The sequence below is a fragment of the Oncorhynchus masou genome, unplaced genomic scaffold (assembly GCF_036934945.1).
Source record: "Oncorhynchus masou masou isolate Uvic2021 unplaced genomic scaffold, UVic_Omas_1.1 unplaced_scaffold_2635, whole genome shotgun sequence".
Taxonomy (NCBI): Eukaryota; Metazoa; Chordata; class Actinopteri; order Salmoniformes; family Salmonidae; genus Oncorhynchus; species Oncorhynchus masou.
The window spans coordinates 1-24,448 of NW_027009071.1; the positions used below are offsets into that span (position 1 = coordinate 1).

Sequence of the window (24,448 nt, forward strand, 5' to 3'; positions counted from 1 at the left end):
AGTTCACTAGTGATGATGATTGATTGTTTTTTATAAGATAAGTTTAATGCAAGCTAGCAACTTAACTTGGCTTACTGCATTTGCGTAACAGGCAGTCTCCTTGTGGAGTGCAATGAGAGGCAGGTGGTTAACTAGTGTTGGACTAGTTAACTGTAAGGTTGCAAGATTGAATCCCTGAGCTGACAAGGTAAAATGTGTCGTTCTGCCTTTGAACAAGGCAGTTAACCCTCTGTTCCTAGACCAGTTAACCCACTGTTCCTAGACCAGTTAACCCACTGTTCCTAGGCCAGTTAACCCACTGTTCCTAGACCAGTTAACCCACTGTTCCTAGGCCAGTTAACCCACTGTTCCTAGACCAGTTAACCCACTGTTCCTAGACCAGTTAACCCACTGTTCCTAGACCAGTTAACCCACTGTTCCTAGGCCGTCATTGAAAGAATGTGTTCTTAACTGACTTGCCTAAAATAAAGATGAAATAAAGGTGTAAAAAACACAAAAAAACAGCCAAATCGAAAAATACATACATATACGATTGTTATGAATACTTTAAATCGGCCCTAATTAAATCGGCAATTCCGATTAATCGGTTGACCTCTAATCTCAACATAAACTGTTTGGAAGGGGAGACTGTAAATCAGGCCTTCATGGTCGAATTGCTGCAAAGAAAACACTACTAAAGGACACCAATAAGAAGAAGAGATTTGCTTTGGCCAAGAAACACAAACAATGGACATTAGACTGGTGGAAATCTGTCCTTTCAAATTGGAGATATTTGGTTCCAACCACCGTGTCTTTGTGAGATGTGGTGTGGGTGAATGGATGATCTCGGCGTATTTGTGATGGTGCTTTGCTGGTGACACTGGCAGTGATTTATTTACAATTCAAGGGACACTTAACCAGCATAGCTACCACAGCATTCTGCAGAGATACACCATCCCATCTGGTTTGAGCTTAGTGGGACTATACAGTCAGACCTGGTGACTGATACGTTTTTCAACAGGACAATGATCCAACACACCTCCAGGCTGTGTAAGGGCTATTTGACCAAGAAGGAGAGTGATGGAGTGCTGCATCAGATAACCTGGCCTCCACAATCACCCGACCTCAACCCAATTGAGATGGTTTGGGATGAGTTGGACCGCAGAGTGAAGGAAAAGCAGCCAATAAGTGCTCAGTATATGTGGGAACTCCTTAAATACTGTTGGAAAAGCATTCCTCATTAAACTGGTTGAGAGAATGCCAAGAGTGTGCAAAGCTGTCATCAAGGCAAAGGGTGGCTACTTTGAAGAATCTCAAATATATTTTGGTTTGTTTAACACTTTTTTTTGGTTACTACATGATTCCATATGTGTTATTTCATAGTTTTGATGTCTTCACTATTATTCTACAATGTAGAAAATAGTAAAAATAAAGAAAAAACTCTGGAATGACTAGGTGTGTCCAAACTTTTGACTGGTACTGTATGTTTGTACATGTGTGGGTGTGTGTGTATACATGTGTGGGTGTGTGTGTGTGTATGGGGGTGTGTCCTCACCGTCTGAGGCTCTGAGTGTTAGGAGATGCGAAGGGGCTTCGTAGTGCAGCCATCCGAACCAGCTGCCTCCTCCCTCCCACGTTCTTCACCCCTGTCACCTCAGGACTTCGCCCTGGGGTTCTCCTCCCCCTGCGGCCTGAGGCAGGGGTGCGTTTGGGCGCGGTGGCTCTGGGGGTGCGACTGGGGGTTGTGGTGGAACGGGTGCGCCTGGGTGTACGGGAGGTGACCCCCTCGTTGTTCTCTCCCCCCTCACACACCTGGCCAGGTGTCGCCACCAAACACTCCTCCTGATCCTGTACCACTGCTCTGTTCCTCTGAAGCTTCTGAGAAAGAGAGATCACAAGCAGAATTTTTCAGCATGTTTTTATTTTATTTATTTATTTTTACAAAAAGATAAGATTGAGAGTTGGATAAACTTGGATTTTTTTATTGGGTAACCCCAAACAGTTTCAGCTGGACTTTCACAGAATCAAAGATTCTCTCTTGGTGAAGACCAATGTCCCCTCTAAGCTGCGTGTGCGTGTGCAGTAGCCTTGCAGCACCCAGGGACAGAAGAAATATCAGCCCAAAGAGAGAAGCACAGATTGAACTTCATTCAACTTTCTAAAGTTTTCCCTGTTATGGTGGTAATTCTGATCGAATCAACGAAATATTAGCCACTTTCAATGCAACATACCAAAACAAAACAAACTATGCAAGAGATTTTGTTGTAGGCAGAACTCATCGGAGTAGGATTATATAGCATACTCTACACAGACCGGTGCAGCATAACCAATCAGAGCTGCAGTAGGCATATATGCAAATAGACCCTTGCCATATATGGATCTGTGCCATTCACTTTGAACTGGACTGTTTACAACATGAGCGGTAATGAGTAGATTGGTTTGAGATCAAAGCATTCCACCACAAATCCCTCACCTACAGAGAGATGAACCTAGAGAAGGAGTCTCCTCAGCCAGCTGGTCCTGGGGCGCTGTTCACAAACACAAAACAAACCCCACAGAGCCCCAGGACAGAAACACAATTAGACCCAAACACATTATGAGAAAGTAAAACTATTTGACACGCTGGAAAGAAATCAACCAAAAACAACAAAGCAAATTGGAATGCTATTTGGCCCTAAACAATCTTGCTACCTTACAGTAATGAACCGCCCCTTGTGGCTTACTCCACAGTAAGCCAAGGTAAGTTAGTAGCTAGCATTAAACGGATCTTATAAAAACAATCAATCATAATCACTAGTTAACTACAAGTGGTTGATGATATTACTAGATATGATCTAGTGTGTCCTGCGTTGCATATAATCTGACTGAGCATACAATCATACAAGTATCTAAGTATCTGACTGAGCGGTGGTAGGCAGAAGCAGGCGCGTAAACATTCATTCAAACAGCACTTTCGTGCATTTTGCCAGCAGCTCTTCATTGCGCGTCAAGCATTGAGCTGTTTATGACTTCAAGCCTATCAACTCCCGAGATGAGGCTGGTGTAACCGAAGTGAAATGGCTCGCTCGTTAACACGCGCTAATAGCGTTTCAAACGTCACTCGCTCTGAGGCTGTGGTTGTTCCCCTTGCTCTGCATGGGTAATGCTGCTTCGATGGTGGCTGTTGTTGTGTTGCTGGTTTGAGCCCAGGGAGGAGCGAGGGCAGGGACGGAAGCTATACTGTTACACTGGCAATACTAAAGTGCCTATAAGAACATCCAATAGTCAAAGGTTAATGAAATACAAATGGTATAGAGGGAAATAGTCCTATAATTCCTATAATAACTACAACCTAAAACTTCTTACCTGGGAATATTGAAGACTCATGTTAAAAGGAACCACCCACCAGCTTTCATATGTTCTCATGTTCTGAGCCAGAAACTTAAACGTTAGCTTTCTTACATGGCACATATTGCACTTTTACTTTCTTCTCCAACACTTTGTTTTTGCATTATTTAAACCAAATTGAACATGTTTCATTATTTATTTGAGGCTAAATAGATTTTATTGATGTATTATATTAAGTTAAAATTAAGTGTTCATTCAGTATTGTTGTAATTGTCATTATTACAAATACATTTTTTTTTTAAATCGGCCGATTAATCGGTATCGAAAAATCATAATCGGTCGACCTCTAATTTATAGTGCGTATGTTATCGTATATGTGTGTGTGCGTATGCTTGCCTGTACCTTGGTATTTTTTTTATTTTTTTACCTTTATTTAACCAGGCAAGTCGGTTAAGAACAAATTCTTATTTTCAATGAGAATTGAGGAACAGTGGGTTAACTGCCTGTTCAGGGGCAGAACGACAGATTTTGTACCTTGTCAGCTCGGGGATTTGAACTTGCAACCTTTCGTTTACTAGTCCAACGCTCTAACCACTAGGCTACACTGCCGTGTCCAATCTGTGTGCCAGTAGTTCAAACAGACAGTGCATTCAACATGTCAATACCTCTCATAAATAAAAGTAGTGATGAAGTCAAACTCATCCACTTTGAGCCAGGAGAGATTGACATGCATATTATTAATATTAGCTCTCTGTGTACATCCAAGGGCCAGCCGTGCTGCCCTGTTCTGAGCCAATTGTAATTTTCCTACGTCCTTTTTTGTGGCACCTGACCACACGACTGAACAGTAGTCCAGGTGCGACAAAACTAGAGCCTGTAGGACCTGCCTTGTTGATAGTGTTGTTAAGAAGGTAGAAACTAGGGCCTGTAGGACCTGCCTTGTTGATAGTGCTGTTAAGAAGGTAGAAACTAGGGCCTGTAGGACCTGCCTTGTTGATAGTGTTGTTAAGAAGGTAGAAACTAGGGCCTGCAGGACCTGCCTTGTTGATAGTGCTGTTAAGAAGGTAGAAACTAGGGCCTGTAGGACCTGCCTTGTTGATAGTGTTGTTAAGAAGGCAGAAACTAGGGCCTGTAGGACCTGCCTTGTTGATAGTGCTGTTAAGAAGGCAGAGCATCACTTTATTATAGACAGACTTTTCCCAATCTTAGCTACTACTGTATCAATGTTTTGACCATGATAGTTTACAATCTAGTGTTACTCCAGCAGTTTAGTCATCTTAACTTGCTCAATTTCCACATTATTTATTACAAGATTTAGTTGAGGTTTAGGGTGTAGTGAGTGTTTTGTTCCAAATACAATGCTTTTAGTTTAAGAAATATTTAGGACTAACTTATTCCTTGCCACCCACTCTGAAACTATCTGTAGCTCTTTGTTGAGTGTTGCAGTCATTTCAGTCACTGTAGTAGATGACATGTATAGTGTTGAGTCATCCGCATATATAGACACGTGGGCTTTACTCAAAGCCATTGGCATGTCGTTAGTAAACATTTTAAAAATGTAAGGGGCCTAGACAGCTGCCCTGGGGAATTCCTGATTCTACCTGGATTATGTTGGGGAGGCTCCCATTATAGAACACCCTCTGTGTAACTCTTTATCCACATTATAGCAGAGGGTGTAAAGCCAGAACACACATGTTTTTCCAGCAGCAGACTATTATCAATAATGTCAAAAGCCACACTGAAGTCTAACAAGACAGCCCCCACAATCATTTTATCATCGAGTTCTCTCGGCCAATCTTCAGTAATTTGTGTAAGTGCTGTGCTTGTTGAGCATCCTTCTCTATAAGCATGCTGACAGTCTGTTGTCAATTTGTTTACTGTGAAATAGCATTGTATCTGGTCAAACACTATTTTTTCCAGAAGTTTACTAAGGGTTGGTAACAGGCTGATTGGTGGGCTATTTGAGCCAGTAAAGGGGGCTTTACTATTCCTGGGTAGCAGAATGACTTTAGCTTCCCTCCAGGCCTGAGGGCACACAGTTTCTAGTAGATGTGGCCAATAGGAGCGGCAATCTCGTTTGCTATTATCCTCAGTAATTTTCCATCTAGATTGTCAGACCCCGGTGGCTTGTTATAATTTTTCACCTCATTCTTGTCTTTCATAATTTGGTCCGATATACTTGGATGTGTAGTGGCAGCGTTTGTTGCTGGCACGTCACTAGCTGTTCTACAGTGTGTATATAATGGGGGTTTGGATCATCTTGTTTTATAAGTGACAAGTGACTAAATGATTCCAGCTGCATCGGAAACCAATAGAGGTGTTGACTTCAACTTCTGGATCAATTCATTGTGATATTGATGAGTATTTGGCTTCAGTCTTACTGCTAAAAGCAAATGATGCAGGGAGTCGGTGTATCATTTAAACTAATGTGTTGTCCAGTAAACATAAAAACAGTAGATTAGGCCGATTCAAATTCTAAAAAAAAAAAGTTTAAAAAAAAGAATATAGCAAATAAGTAGACATGGCATGTATTCAAGACAACATGAATTTGCACTGGAGACCGAGGTGAGTTTCCACAGCAGTATGCAGGAACAGTTATGGCAATGTATGACATACACCAAGTATAGCAAACATTAGGTACACCGTTCTTAATACTGAGTTGGGTGCTGCCCTTCTCGAGCCGGTCTCCTCCATTTCATCTACACTGATTGATGTGGATTTAACAAGTGATATCAATAAGGGGACCATAGTCTGACCAGGTGAAAGCTCTGGCCATGGAAAGAGCAGGTGTTCTTTATGTTTTGTACACCCGACATATGTATACACAGTAGAATAAAAATATACTACTAATGCTTATAATAAATACTTCAGTTCATACTGGCATATGGTGTGTTTAGGTGTAGCAGTATTGGTGCAGAATATGAGATGTCTCACAGACACACATTAGCTAGCTAGCGAGTACATTTGAGGTATAACAAACACAGCTAGCTAGTTAAAACTTGGCTTGTCGTGGTTCTAGCAAGCCCCGTAATGGCCGAATTGATCACCAAATTGTACTGGACAACACTACCTCAGTTAAGAGATTATACGGGTAGCTAACGACCGACAGCGAAACCGTTTATCCTCCTGAGTCCTCGTCCAGCTGGTCTAGGCTGCTGCTGCTTGCTGGTCTCGCAATCATTATTCTCGCCGTCTCAACTCCTCTCCAGTGTATTCTAGCTCAAATGAATAGGGGTGTATATGCTCCGACGTAAAATAACATCAAAGAAATGGTTGTCGTCCAGCTTCTTCATGGAAAGAGGAATCGTCAGATGTTGTAGCTAATTATTTAGTGATCTTGGATAGACAGTGAACCTGTGAATTCGTACCGGCCCGTTTTGAAAAGCCTGATTTCGATGGTGGGAACAAGGGATCTATATGGCTCCCGGCAGGCTGTAGTCTTTACAAAGCCAGGGGAAAACGAGTCATCCTAGATATGCTACAATGTCCTGGCAGATAGGAACATCGTTGAGACTAGTCCAATGGCTCTATTGAACAAGGACAGCCATATCTACTAGTGTGATTGTGCAATCGGCGAAACACAAAAGCCACCATAATTTCTATAAAACATGACTATTCATTTTTTTATTTTTTATTATCCGACAGCAGGCTCAATCAACCAATGACATCTCCCGGTGCAAAAATAGTGAATAATTATGTCTGCAACACCCCCTCATAATTATGTAGGGAGACGAGAAAAACACTAGGTATGAAGTTCACCTTTAATATTAACAGAATTAAGCATTTCCCAAAACGTAATTGACTCAAACAGGAGTGGAGAAACATGATTTCTTTCAGCATCTTGAGAGAATACGGCAGGGTAGCCTAGTGGTTAGAGCGTTGGACTAGCAACCGGAAGGTTGCGAGTTCAAACCCCCGAGCTGACAAGGTACAAAACTGTCGTTCTGCCCCTGAACAGGCAGTTAACCCACTGTTCCCAGGCCGTCATTGAAAATAAGAATTTGTTCTTAACTGACTTGCCTGGTTAAATAAAGGTTAAAAAAATATATAAAAAAATACGAAAGCGCAGTTAGCACCTCTACAGACGGTATCCATCTTTATCAGCATCATATAAGCCCATAGTAGCCTATTTCAACCACATAAACAATGCATCCGAGCCAAAACTGAAATCTTATCAGAAGCATGTTGGGTTGTTTTCACAGCTTTCTATTTCCTTACAACTGGTCAAAATGATGTCATTTGGAAGTTTGGCACAGAAAGTATTGCATTTTCTCCCCGGTCCCTAAACCACCTCTAAAGAAGCCGAGGTGACAGAACTTTACCGACGTCAACTACGTCCATTCTATTGGCTTATGGAATTCTGTTGAGCAAAAGGTTGATTGAGTCTTCTAGGGCAACATATAATGACTGAAGAGAAGCTGCATGTATCTAATTAGGAGTTAACAAGTTAACTAACAAAAGTCTACTAAAATATCAGAAATTCTAAGCAGAAACATATCTAAAAATCAGTCAACAAAAAAACAAACAAATCCTGCCCTCCCCTGTCCGAAAACCATTCCACCGGTTCTGACTGTAGAGCATCTTCTATATTAGCAGGTTGGGGTCAGACGCTTCAGATTGGACTTGATCACATATAGGGCAGGTGGTTGTTATTAGCAATTGCGGTGCAGGTTAAGGAAAAAGTAGAGGCACCACTACGGTCAGTGTCTCCTACCTGGTACACTCCCCCGATGTGGCTGCGTGCGCTGCGTGTGAGCTGGCAGACAGCGTTGGTCTTCTGATTGGCCTGCAGACTCTCCCAGGTGGGGTCAGGGGTCAGCTCAGGGTCTGGCAGGGAGTTGGTCTGGAGGAACAATGCACCACTTTTTATTGGCCATTATCGGACAGGACGATAGGATCATTATCTTAGCAGCCCGACACACACACAATAAAACATTAAGAACACAGTATGTGTATGATCCCTTATTGATGTCACTTGTTAAATACACTTCAAAAATCTGTGTAGATGAAGGGGAATTGGATTGTGTTCGTGTTTCATTCAGAGGGTGCCTCTCTACTGTATATAGCCTCTCTACTGTATATAGCCTCTCTACTGTATATAGCCCTCTATATAGCCTCTCTACTATAGCCCCTCTATATAGCCTCTCTACTGTATATAGCCTCTCTACTGTCTATAGCCCTCTCTACTGTATATAGCTCTACTGTATATAGCCCCTCTACTGTATATAGCCCCTCTACTGTCTATAGCCTCTCTACTGTCTATGTATATAGCCTCTCTACTGTCTATAGCCTCTCTACTGTCTATAGCCCTCTACTGTCTATAGCCTGTATATAGCCCCTCTACTAGCCTCTCTACTGTATACAGCCTCTATATAGCCCCTCTCTACTGTATATAGCCCCTCTACTGTCTATAGCCCCTCTACTGTCTATAGCCCCTCTACTGTCTATAGCCTGTATACTGTGTATATAGCCTCTCTACTGTCTATAGCCCCTCTACTGTCTATAGCCCTCTCTACTGTCTATAGCCTCCTCTACTGTATATAACCTGTATACAGCCCCTCTACTGTATATAGCCCTCTCTACTGTATACAGCCTCTCTACTGTATATAGCCCCTCTACTGTATACAGCCCCTCTACTGTATACAGCCTCTCTATAGCCCCTCTACTGTCTATAGCCCCTCTACTGGGAGGAGACAGGTTAAAGAAGGACTGTTTAAGCTCTACTGAGAGTTGGATTGTGTTTGTGTTTCATTCAGAGCCTCTCTACTGTATATAGCCTCTCTACTGTATATAGTGAATTGACAAAAGACGCCAGTGCCTTTGAACAGGGTAAATGGTAGTAGGTGTCAGGAGCACCGGTTTGTGTCAAGAACTGCAACGCTGCTATAGGGTCTTGTTTAGCCCCTCCTGTATACACACAACAGTTTTCTGTGTGTACTAGGTATGGTCCACCACCCAAAAGACATCCAGCCAACTTGACACAACTGTGGGAAGCATTGGAGTCAACATGGACCAGCATCCCTGTGGAACGCTTTAGAGTCCATGCCCAAACTGAAGCTGTTCTCAGGGCAACTCAATATTAGGTAGGTGTTCTTATAATGTTTTGTAAACTCAGTGTACACACAGACTCTGGACAGAGAGGGGTTAGTTGCTTTGCTTAAGGTCCCAATGGCAGGAGATGTTATCTAGGATGAGGTCTTTCTGTGTATCCCAAATTACTCTGGTCAAAAGTAGTGAACTAAACAGGGAGCCATTGGGGACGTGTGCAGCTTGACTCAGCCTCTTACCTGTACAGAGCGCAGCGGAAGCCTCTTCTTCAGAGACATGCGGAGGGAGTTGAGAGAGGAGGAGGAGCAGCGCAGCTTCCTGAAATGGTCAGGGGGCGGGGCCTCAGGGGAGCTGGACTCGCCCCCGTCTGACTCCTCCAGAACGCTGTGAGCCCTCCACGCCGCCACGCCACTCATCACCGACGACGACATGCTGAAGCTGGCCAATCAGGGAGGAAAGAGGAAGAGATCAGGGCTGTGTTCAGCAGTACACACACACACACACAACAATGCGTTCAGATAGAAATGTAGAACAAGCAACTCGCCTCAAAATGTAAAAGATAAGCACATAATAAAACCGGTGTCCGTCTGTGGGATGAAATTCTGCACAACAGCTGGCTGAGGTCATTTAAACACGTCTGGGGGGAAAAACGGTGGGTTTAGAGTGAACTAGAAAGCACTGCAAAACAAAGTCCTATTTCCAAGAAGCTGGAATTATCCAGCTGAAGATTATGACACTGCCTGGTCTGTGATCCTAAAAGGGAATGCTTGAGTGTCTCGGATGGTATTTTAGAGTCTCAAATGGTATGAGCGCGCCCAACCTGTAGAAGTTTGTTGGTCCCGAGTCAGTAGTTTGTTCTAGGCACATACCATGACCCCGGAAACCTCTTGTACAATTGTGCACCGGGGCCTCCCACGCTTTCTATTCTGGTTAGAGCCAGTTTGCGCTGTTCTGTGAAGGGAGTAGTACACAGCATTGTACCAGATCGTCAATTTCTTGGCAATTTCTCGCATGGAAAAGCCTTCAATTCTCAGAACAAGAATAGACTGACGAGTTTCAGAAGAAAGTTCTTTGTTTCTGGTCATTTCGAGCCTGTAGTCAAACCCACAAATGCTGATGCTCCAGATACTCAACTAGTCTAAAGAAGGCCAGTTTTGTTGCTTCTTTAACCAGAACAACAGTTTTCAGCTGTGCTCACATAATTTCAAAAGTTTCTTTCAAAAACATTAACATTTCTAAGTGACCCCTAACTTTTGAACGGTAGTGTATATGTTTATTTTATGGCACACGAGACACCTGTCTGATTTGCGCCTGCCTCTGGACAAATCCATTGAGGAGGCCGCAATGATGATGACAAAATGGGGACTGTGGCTCAGATACACAAGGCACATCGCTCTCCAGAATGTGTCCTCTCCTGCAATTTCATGGGTATTGTTTCAAAACTTTTGTGTGCATGGGGTGGCAGGTAGCCTAGTGGTTAGAGCGTTGGGCCAGTAACCAAAAGGTGGCTGGATCAAATCCCCAAGTTGACAAGGTAAAAATCTGTCGTTCTGCCCCTGAACAAGGCAGTTTGCCCACTGTTCCCTGGTAGGCTGATATTTGTTTTTAACTGACTTTAATTTCTGTTAATGAGTTATTTAACATTGTCAGATTGGAAAGGTGTTTTGCAGAACTCATAACCTGCACTTCTGAGAAACAAGCTTGTTTATTTCACTCCATTTATGAGTTGTCGATGTTTTGGTCGTCTTTTGTTTGAAACGCTTCTGTTCAGTAAGGACGCATATAGAAGTAAGACTAGGCTACCTGGCCTGTGAGCAAATGTAGGCCTATAAAATGTGTCCATTTGGGGATATCTGATAGTTTTTTCTGATTGTCTTAACACACCACCACTAAAGAGCTGTGAGTCTTTCTGGGTCAGTCTCTAAGAGCTGTGAGTCTTCCCGTGTATGTCTCTAAGAGCTGTGAGTCTTTCTGGGTCAGTCTCTAAGAGCTGTGAGTCTTTCTGGGTCAGTCTCTAAGAGCTGTGAGTCTTCCTGGGTCAGTCTCTAAGAGCTGTGAGTCTTTCTGGGTCAGTCTCTAAGAGCTGTGAGTCTTCCTGGGTCAGTCTCTAAGAGCTGTGAGTCTTTCTGGGTCAGTCTCTAAGAGCTGCGAGTCTTTCTGGGTCAGTCTCTAAGAGCTGTGAGTCTTTCTGGGTCAGTCTCTAAGAGCTGTGAGTCTTTCTGGGTCAGTCTCTAAGAGCTGTGAGTCTTTCTGGGTCAGTCTCTAAGAGCTGTAAGAGGGGATGTCTGATAGTATTTCTGAGTTTCTCAAAGTAATTTTTTTCTTCACCTGAAACAGCGAGTAAACAAAGTGTGTTTTTAGGATCAATTGAGAAGTTTAACAAAGTATTTGAACAATATTTCCAGCTCTCTCCCTTTCGATAACCACTCAGCATGAAAGGAACAAATGTAATGTTCTGATCCAGTGGAAACATTGTAGAATACCTGATTACTTCTTATCCCTTTTGCACAACGAGCCTGCAGCTGTGTCTGTCCCAAGCTCACTGGCTTGGGAACTCTGAGGGTGCAGAATATTATACAATGTTGCAAGTTCGTTGCATACAGGCCATGCATAGCCAATGTGATTTATAGGATATTTATTTATTTTCATCAGGGTATTTTCTACCTGCGGGCTGCAATGTTATGCATTGGCTTTATGTAGGCCATTTTTACATAGTTGGAAATGGCAATGAAAGTTACTTTTAGATTTGAATAATTGTCATTTAGATTGTATGTGGTTAATCTACAGTCTATGATTGATATAAAAAAGACTATTATAAATTAAAATGAAACTGTTCCACGAAAATGTGCATATGAAAATCGTAACTGGCAGGTAGATTGGTGGAAATAGTAAGATAAAGTGTCACTCCAGATGGAAAAGGTTTCCGACCCTTGGTGTAGCCTGTTCCCAACAACAGCAGGAACACAAAGCCAGAATCTGCGAAGGCCAGCTGCTGCAGCAGGAGGGTCAGGAACAGGTTCTGGCTATCTTGATCTCTGGCTCCCTCTTGAGTTATTTGTGTGTGTTAATTATTTAATCAAATGGCGTGCTTAAAGCGTCAGACAATTTCAGTACATATAGCCTAGTTGATTTTATTATAGACACACCCCGTGTTTAATATGGAAAAAAGACACGTTTTAAAATGGACCAATTGATTGAAATTGGTCGTAAACACTACTACTCTTGGTCGATCGAGACCCACCGCTAGGTTATGCCCCCCCCAATTACTTTTAAAACCACAGTACACGCTGCTAAACTCAATCACTACTCACGAACTTTGCAGGTGTTTCTGATTAATAAACAATGCCATGCTGGTGGGTGGTACCATTAAAATAAAGCCCAGCCCTGAAAACTAAAATTTGGCCAAAAAATGATTTCAAAGTCCACTTTGTTCCAGCTGAAAGAGGGCGAGCAGAGTTTACATTTGTTGCACAATGTTGTCAGTCAACATGTAATCGTTCAAGTTAAAGTATGATATATTTGGACTTGAAGTGTTAACCGAACTGCCCGCGTCTTGCCAATGAGGGGGTTCGATTAACTTCGCCCGGGTGTCCATGTAGGCGTGTTTTGCACCAGGTAAACGTTGATTACATTAGATAGCTGGCACACTCCTGGGTACGAGCCAGGTGCCCGCCCGGTTCAAAGCCCACAGTGATGTCGGCTCAATACAAAGTGATGTAGGAGCATGCGGAGTAATGAGTAGGATTCTGTGTTTTCCACATGCAAAAGTGATTGGTTTTCAGCACATCCCCAAATGAAAACGAGTAAAAATAATAATAATAAAAATGATATATTTTTTCTGGACGTTGCACCATGCTGCCTTGTTGACAAAATGACTGAGAGGCGCAGATTACTGTTACATTTCAGTAAGTGGCTTTTCCCTCCACGCTTTCGCCCGTTGACGTAACGAGCCCGCGGCTCAGCGTAATCGAATCATCCCACTGACGTATCGTCTCTGGTGTGGGTGTTTAAACCAGGAACATTTTGAAAAAAAGAATGTCAAGACTACAAAGTTGCCTGCCATAATGTCAGTTCGTGACATGTGAATTCAAATACATTTGTACCTGACCAAATTACTGTCCCGCAAAAATGAACGCATTGCAAAAAATGTGTGAACCAGAAAAAAGCTCTCCTCACTATCCATTGTTCCTGCAGTGAGGGATTACAAGCTCCAGATAATGTTTTTATAACGTCGTGCCGATAATCGTTGTATGGAGCTAAAAAAAAAACGTAGTAGCAGTATGCAACTCAGGGAGCCAAATAAACGGTTCTTTCACCGACGCAATTCGGTTACCGAAAATCGCCTCAAAAAAGAGCCGTTCGCTGCGGTATCTGCTGGAGCCTTACCTTATTTAAGCGTTTTGTCTCTGAAAGGGAGTCAACTGAAGTTTGCATCGTTTACATTTCGTCATGCCGTTCACAGCCGCCCGGTTATGCTGCTTTTCTTTGGCTTGCCCCAACAATATATTACAGTACCCAGTTAACTAACGTAACAATATATTACAGTACCCAGTTAACTAACGTTACAATATATTACAGTACCCAGTTAACTAACGTTACAATATATTACAGTACCCAGTTAACTAACGTTACAATATATTATAATATATATTATGTAATATATTACAGTACCCAGTTAACTAACGTTACAATATATTATAATATATATTATGTAATATATTATAGTACCCAGTTAACTAACGTTACAATATATTATAATATATATTATGTAATATATTACAGTACCCAGTTCACTAACGTAACAATATATTACAGTACCCAGTTAACTGACGTTACAATATATTATAATATATATTATGTAATATATTATAGTACCCAGTTAACTAACGTTACAATATATTATAATATATATATATTATGTAATATATTATATAATATATTACAGTACCCAGTTAACTAACATTACCTACTATAGTAATTTCACACGCTAGTTAACATTCCAATAACCATATCAACAAAATGTAGCTATCTTAAGTTAACTAGCGAGATACTTTGTTCTACTTTTGAATTCGCTAACCTTGCTATTAACTGACTTGCCTAGTTAAATCAAGGTTAAATAAATGATTTTAATAATAATACTTGCAGCTTCGGATTAGCTAGTTAGCAAGCAGACAAAGTTAACATTATTAGCTAGCTGGCGTAAAACTCTGAATGCCTGCTTTTTTTTTTAGCTAAATCGTCCATTGAACGAGGTGAATAGGTTATCTTTTTCTGTAAAACTCATTTATGATACACAATGAAGTACTTTATATTCGATAATATCTACCTTATAAAGTTGTTTGTTCCCTCTCCGTGTGTCTCCTGGAGAAACGTCTAACTGTAGTAGTCAACGGGAAGTCTTTCTGTGTTTGAATTGACCCGCTCCCCAACTACAGACCCTCAGTGCTATCTGATTGGTCGACGCTGTCCCGAGTGGTCCCAAACTTCCCCGAATTAATTACAAATTCGGTTCCTAGCTCCTTGCTTAAGTTCTTACTCTACTGATATCTGCTGTATTTAAAAATATATTAAAAAATATATTAAAAAACTGGCGGATAATGTGACTTTATAACAGTGATGGCTGGCTCGGACGGAATCTCTACCATTCTGCTTTTTTTCTTCTATCCAGTCCTTTTATGGCTGTGAATAACTTTTGGGATACAAGTTCAGACTTGTGGATTTGGAATCCAAAACCCTGTTCTTTCGCACATGTGCACTGATTCCGTGTGCGCTCCAGCGGACACAGACAATAGGATAGTTGTAGTAGGCCCGGCCTGTGCTGAAAAAAATATAATAACGGATACAATTATTCAGTTGACTAAGTATCCACTGACTGTATTCATTGTATCTATGAATGCAATGTACTGATAATAGGGTGACAGTGTAAGAACTCACATTTTTGTCAGTGTTTCCCTATGGATACTATTTAGGGGAGCACAGGCAGAAAAGTTTAAAAGTCTCCTGGCACATATTTACATTTACATTTAAGTCATTTAGCAGACGCTCTTATCCAGAGCGACTTACAAATTGGGAGTGGTATAAAGAAAAGAGCAGATTCGCAGAGCTGTTTTACCAGGAATAACAATAATACTAGTGATGGGAATTCAAGGCTTTCTGAACCCTTAGGCTTTCACTAAATTGTTCCCGAAAAACAGTTATCATTTAACATACCATTTTAACACAGGGCACATTCGGGACATCTGCTGGTCAGGGATAAATATCAGCATGTTTGATGTTTATATAGTTGGTAAAATCCACCCATTTTGCCTCCAGGTTCACTATTTTTTTCAAAATCCGTGGTATTATTATGCTGAAGACAAAATATTGTCATAGGCTACACCAAATAAAATGAATTGTTTGAACAACAATGGGAAGATATTGTGGTTTCACCGATTTTGTTTTTGTTTATTTTTTTTTTCAATCATTGGCATCGCCAGGATTCAATATTGTGCTGATGCCAGTTTTTTGGCATCCCCTGACCCTACCAACAGTTACGGTTCAGGTGCTATAAACCGAAACACATCTAACCAAATTGGTAATTAAGGTGTCCAGTAGAGGTCGGTGTTTGAAAGCAACTTTGCATTGAAGGAAGCCAAAAGCACAACAGCGAATTTAGTGGTATCTCTCATTTTGCAACACGAAAAAACGCGTGATAAAAGCTTCGATGTCATTAAACACATCATAATGTTACTTTAATACGATGATCGGTACCTTACTAGCCACTTTAACTATGCCACTTTGTTTACATACTCATCTCACATGTATATACTGTACTCGATACCATCTACTGTATCTTGCCTATGCTGCTCTGTACCTTCACTCATTCATATATCTTTATGTACATATTCTTTATCCCCTTACACTTGTGTGTATAAGACAGTAGTTTAGGAATTGTTAGTTAGATTACTTGTTGGTTATTACTGCATTGTCGGAACTAGAAGCACAAGCATTTCGCTACACTCGCATTAACATCTACTAACCATGTGTATGTGACAAATAAAATTTTATTTGATTTATGTCAAACCAGTAGTGCTTTGAAAAGTGCGTTGGAGCTCCAGTATCAATCGTCCCATCACGAACTACAACTTTATGAGAGGTTTTACACCTGAAGGTTCTATGCATTTGAAAAACTAAGTTGGCAGTGGAGTGAAGTACTTAAGTAAAAATATTTGAAAGTACTACTTAAGTCGTTTTTTTGGGGGGGGTGGTATCTGTACTTAGTTAACTTCTTATATAATTTTTACAACTTTTACTTCACTACATTCCTAAAGAAAATGTTGTACTTTTTACTCCATACTTTTTCCCTGTCAACCAAAAGTAATCGTCACATTTTGAATGCTTAGCAGGACAGGAACATGGTCTAATTCACACACTAATCAAAAGAACATCCCTGGTCAAGCCTACTGCCTCAGTTCTGGCTGATTCACTAAACACAGGCTTCATTTGTAAATTATGTCTGAGTGTTGGAGCATGCCCCATGGCTATTTGTAAATACACATTTTAAAAAACAAGTAAATGATGCCGTCTGGTTTGCTTAATATAAGGAATTTGAAAATATTTATTATTTTACTTTTGATACTTCAGTATATTTAAAACCAAATACTAGACTTTTACTCAAGTAGTATTTTACTGGGTGACTTCCACTTTTACTTGAGTAACTTTCTATTAAAGTATCTTTACTTTAACTCAAGTAGGACATTTGGGTATTTTTCCACCCCTGGAAGTTGGTTCCAGTTTGTGTAATGTGTTTGGAGAGGCTTTGGGTTCCAAACTGTTCATTGAGAGACCCGTAAGAAATATTGTTTGTCACTGTTTTTTGTCAATTATTTGTGTAGTACTTGGTCAGGTCTGAAAGTCCTGTAGCAAAGATAGCAAAACTGGGCTAATACGTTTTCCCCTTTTTATCTGTGAAATCTGTGAAACAATGGTTGCTTGTTTTTCTGTTTCCCTATAAATGGGTCTGTGGTTAGATGTTGCAGTAGTCCTACAGTATGTGTTCTATATGATTATGTCACACCCTGATCTGTTTCACCTGTCCTCGTTATTGTCTACACCCCCCTCCACGTGTTGTTTGTTTCCCCCAGTGTTTCCTGTCTCTCTGTGCCAGTATGTCCAAGCCTACCAGCGATTTTCCCGTTTTCCTGCTTTGCCTTTTCTCCTTTTTCTAGTCCTCCCGGTTTTGACCCTTGCCTGTTTCTGGACTCTATACCTGCCTGCCTGACCAGTCTGCCTGCCCTGACCTCGAGCCTGTCTGCCACTCTGTACCTCCTGGACTCTGATCTGGTTATGACCTTTTGCCTGTCCACGACCATTCTCTTGCCTCGTCCCTTTGGATTTATTAAACATCTTAAACTCCAACCATCTGCCTCCTGTGACTGCATCTGGGTCTCGCCTTGTGCCTTGACAGTACGACCTGGCCATGACAGACCCAGCAGACTTGAACCAGCTGCGCCACGCTGTCTCCCTGCAGGGAGCCACCATGAGGAGCTGCTACAGGGCCTTTTAAAAGAGCTCAGTTCTTTGACGGAACGCTACAACCATGGGTTAAAGGCTATTATGGAGTAAATCAGGGAGTTAGCTCAGACTGTCTGCCACCTCTGAAAAACCCCAATCACCCAGTAATATTTTTCCCTCTCTGTGGTGAGTTGGTACAGCCTATTTCCCCTATCTGTGGAGAGTTGGTACAGCCTATTTCCCCCTATCTGTGGTGAGTTGGTACAGCCTAGTTCCCCCTATCTGTGGTGAGTTGGTACAGCCTTATTTCCCCCTATCTGTGGAGAGTTGGTACAGCCTATTTCCCCCTATATGTGGAGAGTTGGTACAGCCTATTCCATTCCAGTCATTGGCAGCAGAGAACTGGAAGGAAAGGTGACCAAAAGAGTAATAGGCTTTGGGGATGACCAGTGAAATATACTTGCCGGAGCGCGTGCTACAGGTGGGTGTTGCTATGGTGACCAGTGAGCTAAGATAAGGCGGAGCTTTACCTAGCAAAGACTTATAGATGACCTGGAGCCAGTATGTTTGGCGACGAATATGGACACAGTGGTGGGTAGTATATGGGGCTTTGGTGACAAAACGGATGACACTGTGATAGACTGCATTCAACTTGCTGAGTAGAATGTTGGAGGCTATTTTATAAATGACATCGCCGAAGTCAAGGATCGGTAGGATAGTCAGTTTTACGAGGGTATGTTTGGCAGCATGAGTGAAGGATGCTTTGTTGCTTAATGTGAGTCTGGAAGGAGAGTTTACAGTCGAACCAGACACCTAGATATTTGTAGTTGTCCACATATTCTAAGTCAGAACCGTCCAGAGTAGTGATGCTAGACGGGCGAGCAGGTGCGGTTAGTGATCGATTGAAAAGCATGCATTTCGTTTTACTTGCGTTTAAGAGCAGTTGGAGGCCACGGAAGGAGAGTTGTATGGCATTGAAGCTCGCCTGGAGGTTAGTTAACACAGTGTCCAAAGAAGGGACAGAAGTATACAGAATGGTGTCGTCTGCGTAGAGGAGGATCAGAGAATCAGCAGCAGCAAGAGCGACATCATTGATGGACAGAGAAAAGAGTCGGCCCGAGAATTGAACCCTGTGGCAACCCCTTAGAGACTGCCAGAGGTCCGGACAACAGGCCCTCTGATTTGTGTTTTATATGATTACAGTAGGACTACGGTATGTGTTCTATATGAACCCTAACCCTAACATAACCCTAACCTAATGTGTTTTATATATAACCCTAACATAACCTTAACCTAATGTGTTTTATATATAACCCTAACCCTAACATAACCCTAACCTAATGTGTTTTATATATAACCCTAACCCTAACATAACCCTAACCTAATGTGAATTATATATAACGCTAACATAACCCTAACCTAATGTGTTTTATATATAACCCTAACATAACCCTAACCTAATGTGAATTATATATAACCCTAAACCTAAAATAACCCTAAGCTAATGTGAATTATATATAACCCTAACCCTAACATAACCCTAACCTAATGTGTTTTATATATAACCCTAACATAACCTTAACCTAATGTGTTTTATATATAACGCTAACATAACCCTAACCTAATGTGTTTTATATATAACCCTAACATAACCCTAACCTAATGTGAATTATATATAACCCTAAACCTAAAATAACCCTAAGCTAATGTGAATTATATATAACCCTAACCCTAACATAACCCTAACCTAATGTGTTTTATATATAACCCTAACCCTAACATAACCCTAACCTAATGTGTTTTATATATAACCCTAACCCTAACATAACCCTAACCTAATGTGTTTTATATATAACCCTAACAATAACCCTAACCTAATGTGTTTTATATATAACCCTAACATAAGCCTAACCTAATGTGTTTTATATATAACCCTAACATAACCATAACCTAATGTGTTTTATATATAACCCTAACATAACCCTAACCTAATGTGTTTTATATATAACCCTAACCCTAACATAACCCTAACCTAATGTGTTTTATATATAACCCTAACATAACCCTAACCTAATGTGTTTTATATATAACCCTAACATAACCCTAACCTAATGTGAATTATATATAACCCTAACCCTAACATAACCCTAACCTAATGTGTTTTATATATAACCCTAACATAACCCTAACCTAATGTGTTTTATATATAACCCTAACATAAGCCTAACCTAATGTGTTTTATATATAACCCTAACATAACCATAACCTAATGTGAATTATATATAACCCTAACATAACCCTAAACTAATGTGAATTATATATAACCCTAACATAACCCTAACCTAATGTGAATTATATATAACCCTAACCCTAACATAACCCTAACCTAATGTGTTTTATATATAACCCTAACATAACCATAACCTAATGTGTTTTATATATAACCCTAACATAACCCTAACCTAATGTGAATTATATATAACCCTAACCCTAACATAACCCTAACCTAATGTGTTTTATATATAACCCTAACATAACCCTAACCTAATGTGTTTTATATATAACCCTAACATAACCCTAACCTAATGTGAATTATATATAACCCTAACCCTAACATAACCCTAACCTAATGTGAATTATATATAACCCTAACCCTAACATAACCCTAACCTAATGTGTTTTATATATAACCCTAACCTAATGTGTTTTATATATAACCCTAACCCTAACATAACCCTAACCTAATGTGAATTATATATAACCCTAACCCTAACATAACCCTAACCTAATGTGTTTTATATATAACCCTAACAATAACCCTAACCTAATGTGTTTTATATATAACCCTAACATAACCATAACCTAATGTGTTTTATATATAACCCTAACATAACCCTAACCTAATGTGTTTTATATATAACCCTAACATAACCCTAACCTAATGTGTTTTATATATAACCCTAACATAACCCTAACCTAATGTGAATTATATATAACCCTAACCCTAACATAACCCTAACCTAATGTGAATTATATATAACCCTAACCCTAACATAACCCTAACCTAATGTGTTTTATATATAACCCTAACCCTAACATAACCCTAACCTAATGTGTTTTATATATAACCCTAACCTAATGTGTTTTATATATAACCCTAACCCTAACATAACCCTAACCTAATGTGTTTTATATATAACCCTAACCCTAACATAACACTAACCTAATGTGTTTTATATATAACCCTAACATAACCCTAACCTAATGTGAATTATATATAACCCTAACCCTAACATAACCCTAACCTAATGTGTTTTATATATAACCCTAACATAAGCCTAACCTAATGTGTTTTATATATAACCCTAACATAACCATAACCTAATGTGTTTTATATATAACCCTAACATAACCCTAAACTAATGTGTTTTATATATAACCCTAACATAACACTAACCTAATGTGTTTTATATATAACCCTAACAAAACCCTAACCAAATGTGTTTTATATATAACCCTAACCCTAACATAACCCTAACCTAATGTGTTTTATATATAACCCTAACATAACCCTAACCTAATGTGTTTTATATATAACCCTAACCCTAACATAACCCTAACCTAATGTGTTTTATATATAACCCTAACATAACCCTAACCTAATGTGTTTTATATATAACCCTAACCCTAACATAACCCTAACCTAATGTGTTTTATATATAACCCTAACATAACCCTAACCTAATGTGTTTTATATATAACCCTAACAAAACCCTAACCTAATGTGTTTTATATATAACCCTAACCCTAACATAACCCTAACCTAATGTGTTTTATATATAACCCTAACATAACCCTAACCTAATGTGTTTTATATATAACCCTAACATAACCTTAACCTAATGTGTTTTATATATAACCCTAACATAACCCTAACCTAATGTGTTTTATATATAACCCTAACATAACCCTAACCTAATGCGTTTTATATATAACCCTAACATAACCCTAACCTAATGTGTTTTATATATAACCCTAACCCTAACATAACCCTAACCTAATTGGCTGATGTTTTCCATTCTCCCAACCAATTGTGCAATTTTGTTATTTGTTTGCATTTTGTGTAACTTGTTTTTTTTAAACTTATTGTGTACATAATGTTGCTGCCACCGTCTCTATTGACTGAAGATAACTTCTGGACATCAGAACAGAGGTTCCTCACCGCGGACTGGAAGAAACTTTTTCCTTTAACTAGTCCAACGGGAAGGATATCCTGCTTTCACTGGAACAGGCCCAGATCCACCCCTTTCACTGGAACAGGCCCAGATCCACTCCTTTCACTGGAACAGGCCCAGATCCACCAATTTCACTGGAACAGGCCCAGATCCACTCCTTTCACTGGAACAGGCCCAGATCCACTCCTTTCACTGGAACAGGCCCAGATCCACGCCTTTCACTGGAACAGGCCCAGATCCATGCCTTTCACTGGAACAGGCCCATATCCACGCCTTTCACTGGAACAGGCCCATATCCATACCTTTCACTGGAACAGGCCCAGATCCACTCCTTTCACTGGAACAGGCCCAGATCCACTCCTTTCACTGGAACAGGCCCAGATCCATGCCTTTCACTGGAACAGGCCCAGATCCATGCCTTTCACTGGAACAGGCCCAGATCCACGCCTTTCACTGGACAGGCCCATATCCATACCTTTCACTGGAACAGGCCCAGATCCACTCCTTTCACTGGAACAGGCCCAGATCCACTCCTTTCACTGGAACAGGCCCAGATCCACTCCTTTCACTGGAACAGGCCCAGATCCACGCCTTTCACTGGACAGGCCCATATCCATGCCTTTCACTGGAACAGGCCCAGATCCACTCCTTTCACTGGAACAGGCCCAGATCCACGCCTTTCACTGGACAGGCCCAGATCCACTCCTTTCACTGGAACAGGCCCAGATCCAAGCCTTTCACTGGAACAGGCCCAGATCTACTCCTTTCACTGGAACAGGCCCAGATCCACGCCTTTCACTGGAACAGGCCCAGATCCACTCCTTTCACTGGAACAGGCCCAGATCCACGCCTTTCACTGGACAGGCCCAGATCCACTCCTTTCACTGGAACAGGCCCAGATCCACTCCTTTCACTGGAACAGGCCCAGATCCACTCCTTTCACTGGAACAGGCCCAGATCCACGCCTTTCACTGGAACAGGCCCAGATCCATGCCTTTCACTGGAACAGGCCCAGATCCATGCCTTTCACTGGAACAGGCCCAGAGCCACTCCTTTCACTGGAACAGGCCCAGATCCACGCCTTTCACTGGAACAGGCCCAGATCCACTCCTTTCACTGGAACAGGCCCAGATCCACTCCTTTCACTGGAACAGGCCCAGATCCACTCCTTTCACTGGAACAGGCCCAGATCCACGCCTTTCACTGGAACAGGCCCAGATCCATGCCTTTCACTGGAACAGGCCCAGATCCATGCCTTTCACTGGAACAGGCCCAGAGCCACTCCTTTCACTGGAACAGGCCCAGATCCACGCCTTTCACTGGAACAGGCCCAGATCCACTCCTTTCACTGGAACAGGCCCAGATCCACGCCTTTCACTGGACAGGCCCAGATCCCTGCCTTTCACTGGAACAGGCCCAGATCCACGCCTTTCACTGGAACAGGCCCAGATCCACGCCTTTCACTGGAACAGGCCCAGATCCATGCCTTTCACTGGACAGGCCCAGATCCCTGCCTTTCACTGGAACAGGCCCAGAGCCACTCCTTTCACTGGACAGGCCCAGATCCCTGCCTTTCACTGGAACAGGCCCAGAGCCACTCCTTTCACTGGAACAGGCCCAGATCCACGCCTTTCACTGGAACAGGCCCAGATCCACTCCTTTCACTGGAACAGGCCCAGATCCACGCCTTTCACTGGACAGGCCCAGATCCCTGCCTTTCACTGGAACAGGCCCAGATCCACGCCTTTCACTGGAACAGGCCCAGAGCCACTCCTTTCACTGGAACAGGCCCAGATCCACGCCTTTCACTGGAACAGGCCCAGATCCACTCCTTTCACTGGAACAGGCCCAGATCCACTCCTTTCACTGGAACAGGCCCAGATCCACTCCTTTCACTGGAACAGGCCCAGATCCACGCCTTTCACTGGAACAGGCCCAGATCCATGCCTTTCACTGGAACAGGCCCAGATCCATGCCTTTCACTGGAACAGGCCCAGAGCCACTCCTTTCACTGGAACAGGCCCAGATCCACGCCTTTCACTGGAACAGGCCCAGATCCACTCCTTTCACTGGAACAGGCCCAGATCCACGCCTTTCACTGGACAGGCCCAGATCCCTGCCTTTCACTGGAACAGGCCCAGATCCACGCCTTTCACTGGAACAGGCCCAGATCCACGCCTTTCACTGGAACAGGCCCAGATCCATGCCTTTCACTGGACAGGCCCAGATCCCTGCCTTTCACTGGAACAGGCCCAGAGACTCCTTTCACTGGACAGGCCCAGATCCCTGCCTTTCACTGGAACAGGCCCAGAGCCACTCCTTTCACTGGAACAGGCCCAGATCCACGCCTTTCACTGGAACAGGCC

The 24,448-nt window shown here is 41.8% G+C and overlaps 1 protein-coding gene across 1 annotated transcript; it reads right to left on the minus strand.

Moving 5' to 3' along the window:
- Positions 1 to 1,534: 1,534 nt before the first annotated feature.
- Positions 1,535 to 14,751, minus strand: LOC135533736 (uncharacterized; the record flags this gene model as incomplete). Its single annotated transcript, XM_064960999.1, has 4 exons — positions 14,681 to 14,751; positions 9,594 to 9,792; positions 8,021 to 8,149; positions 1,535 to 1,857 (listed from the first exon to the last, which is right to left on the minus strand). Coding segments are annotated over exons 2-4 (644 nt in total), but the record flags the coding sequence as incomplete, so codon positions are not given.
- Positions 14,752 to 24,448: the final 9,697 nt, after the last annotated feature.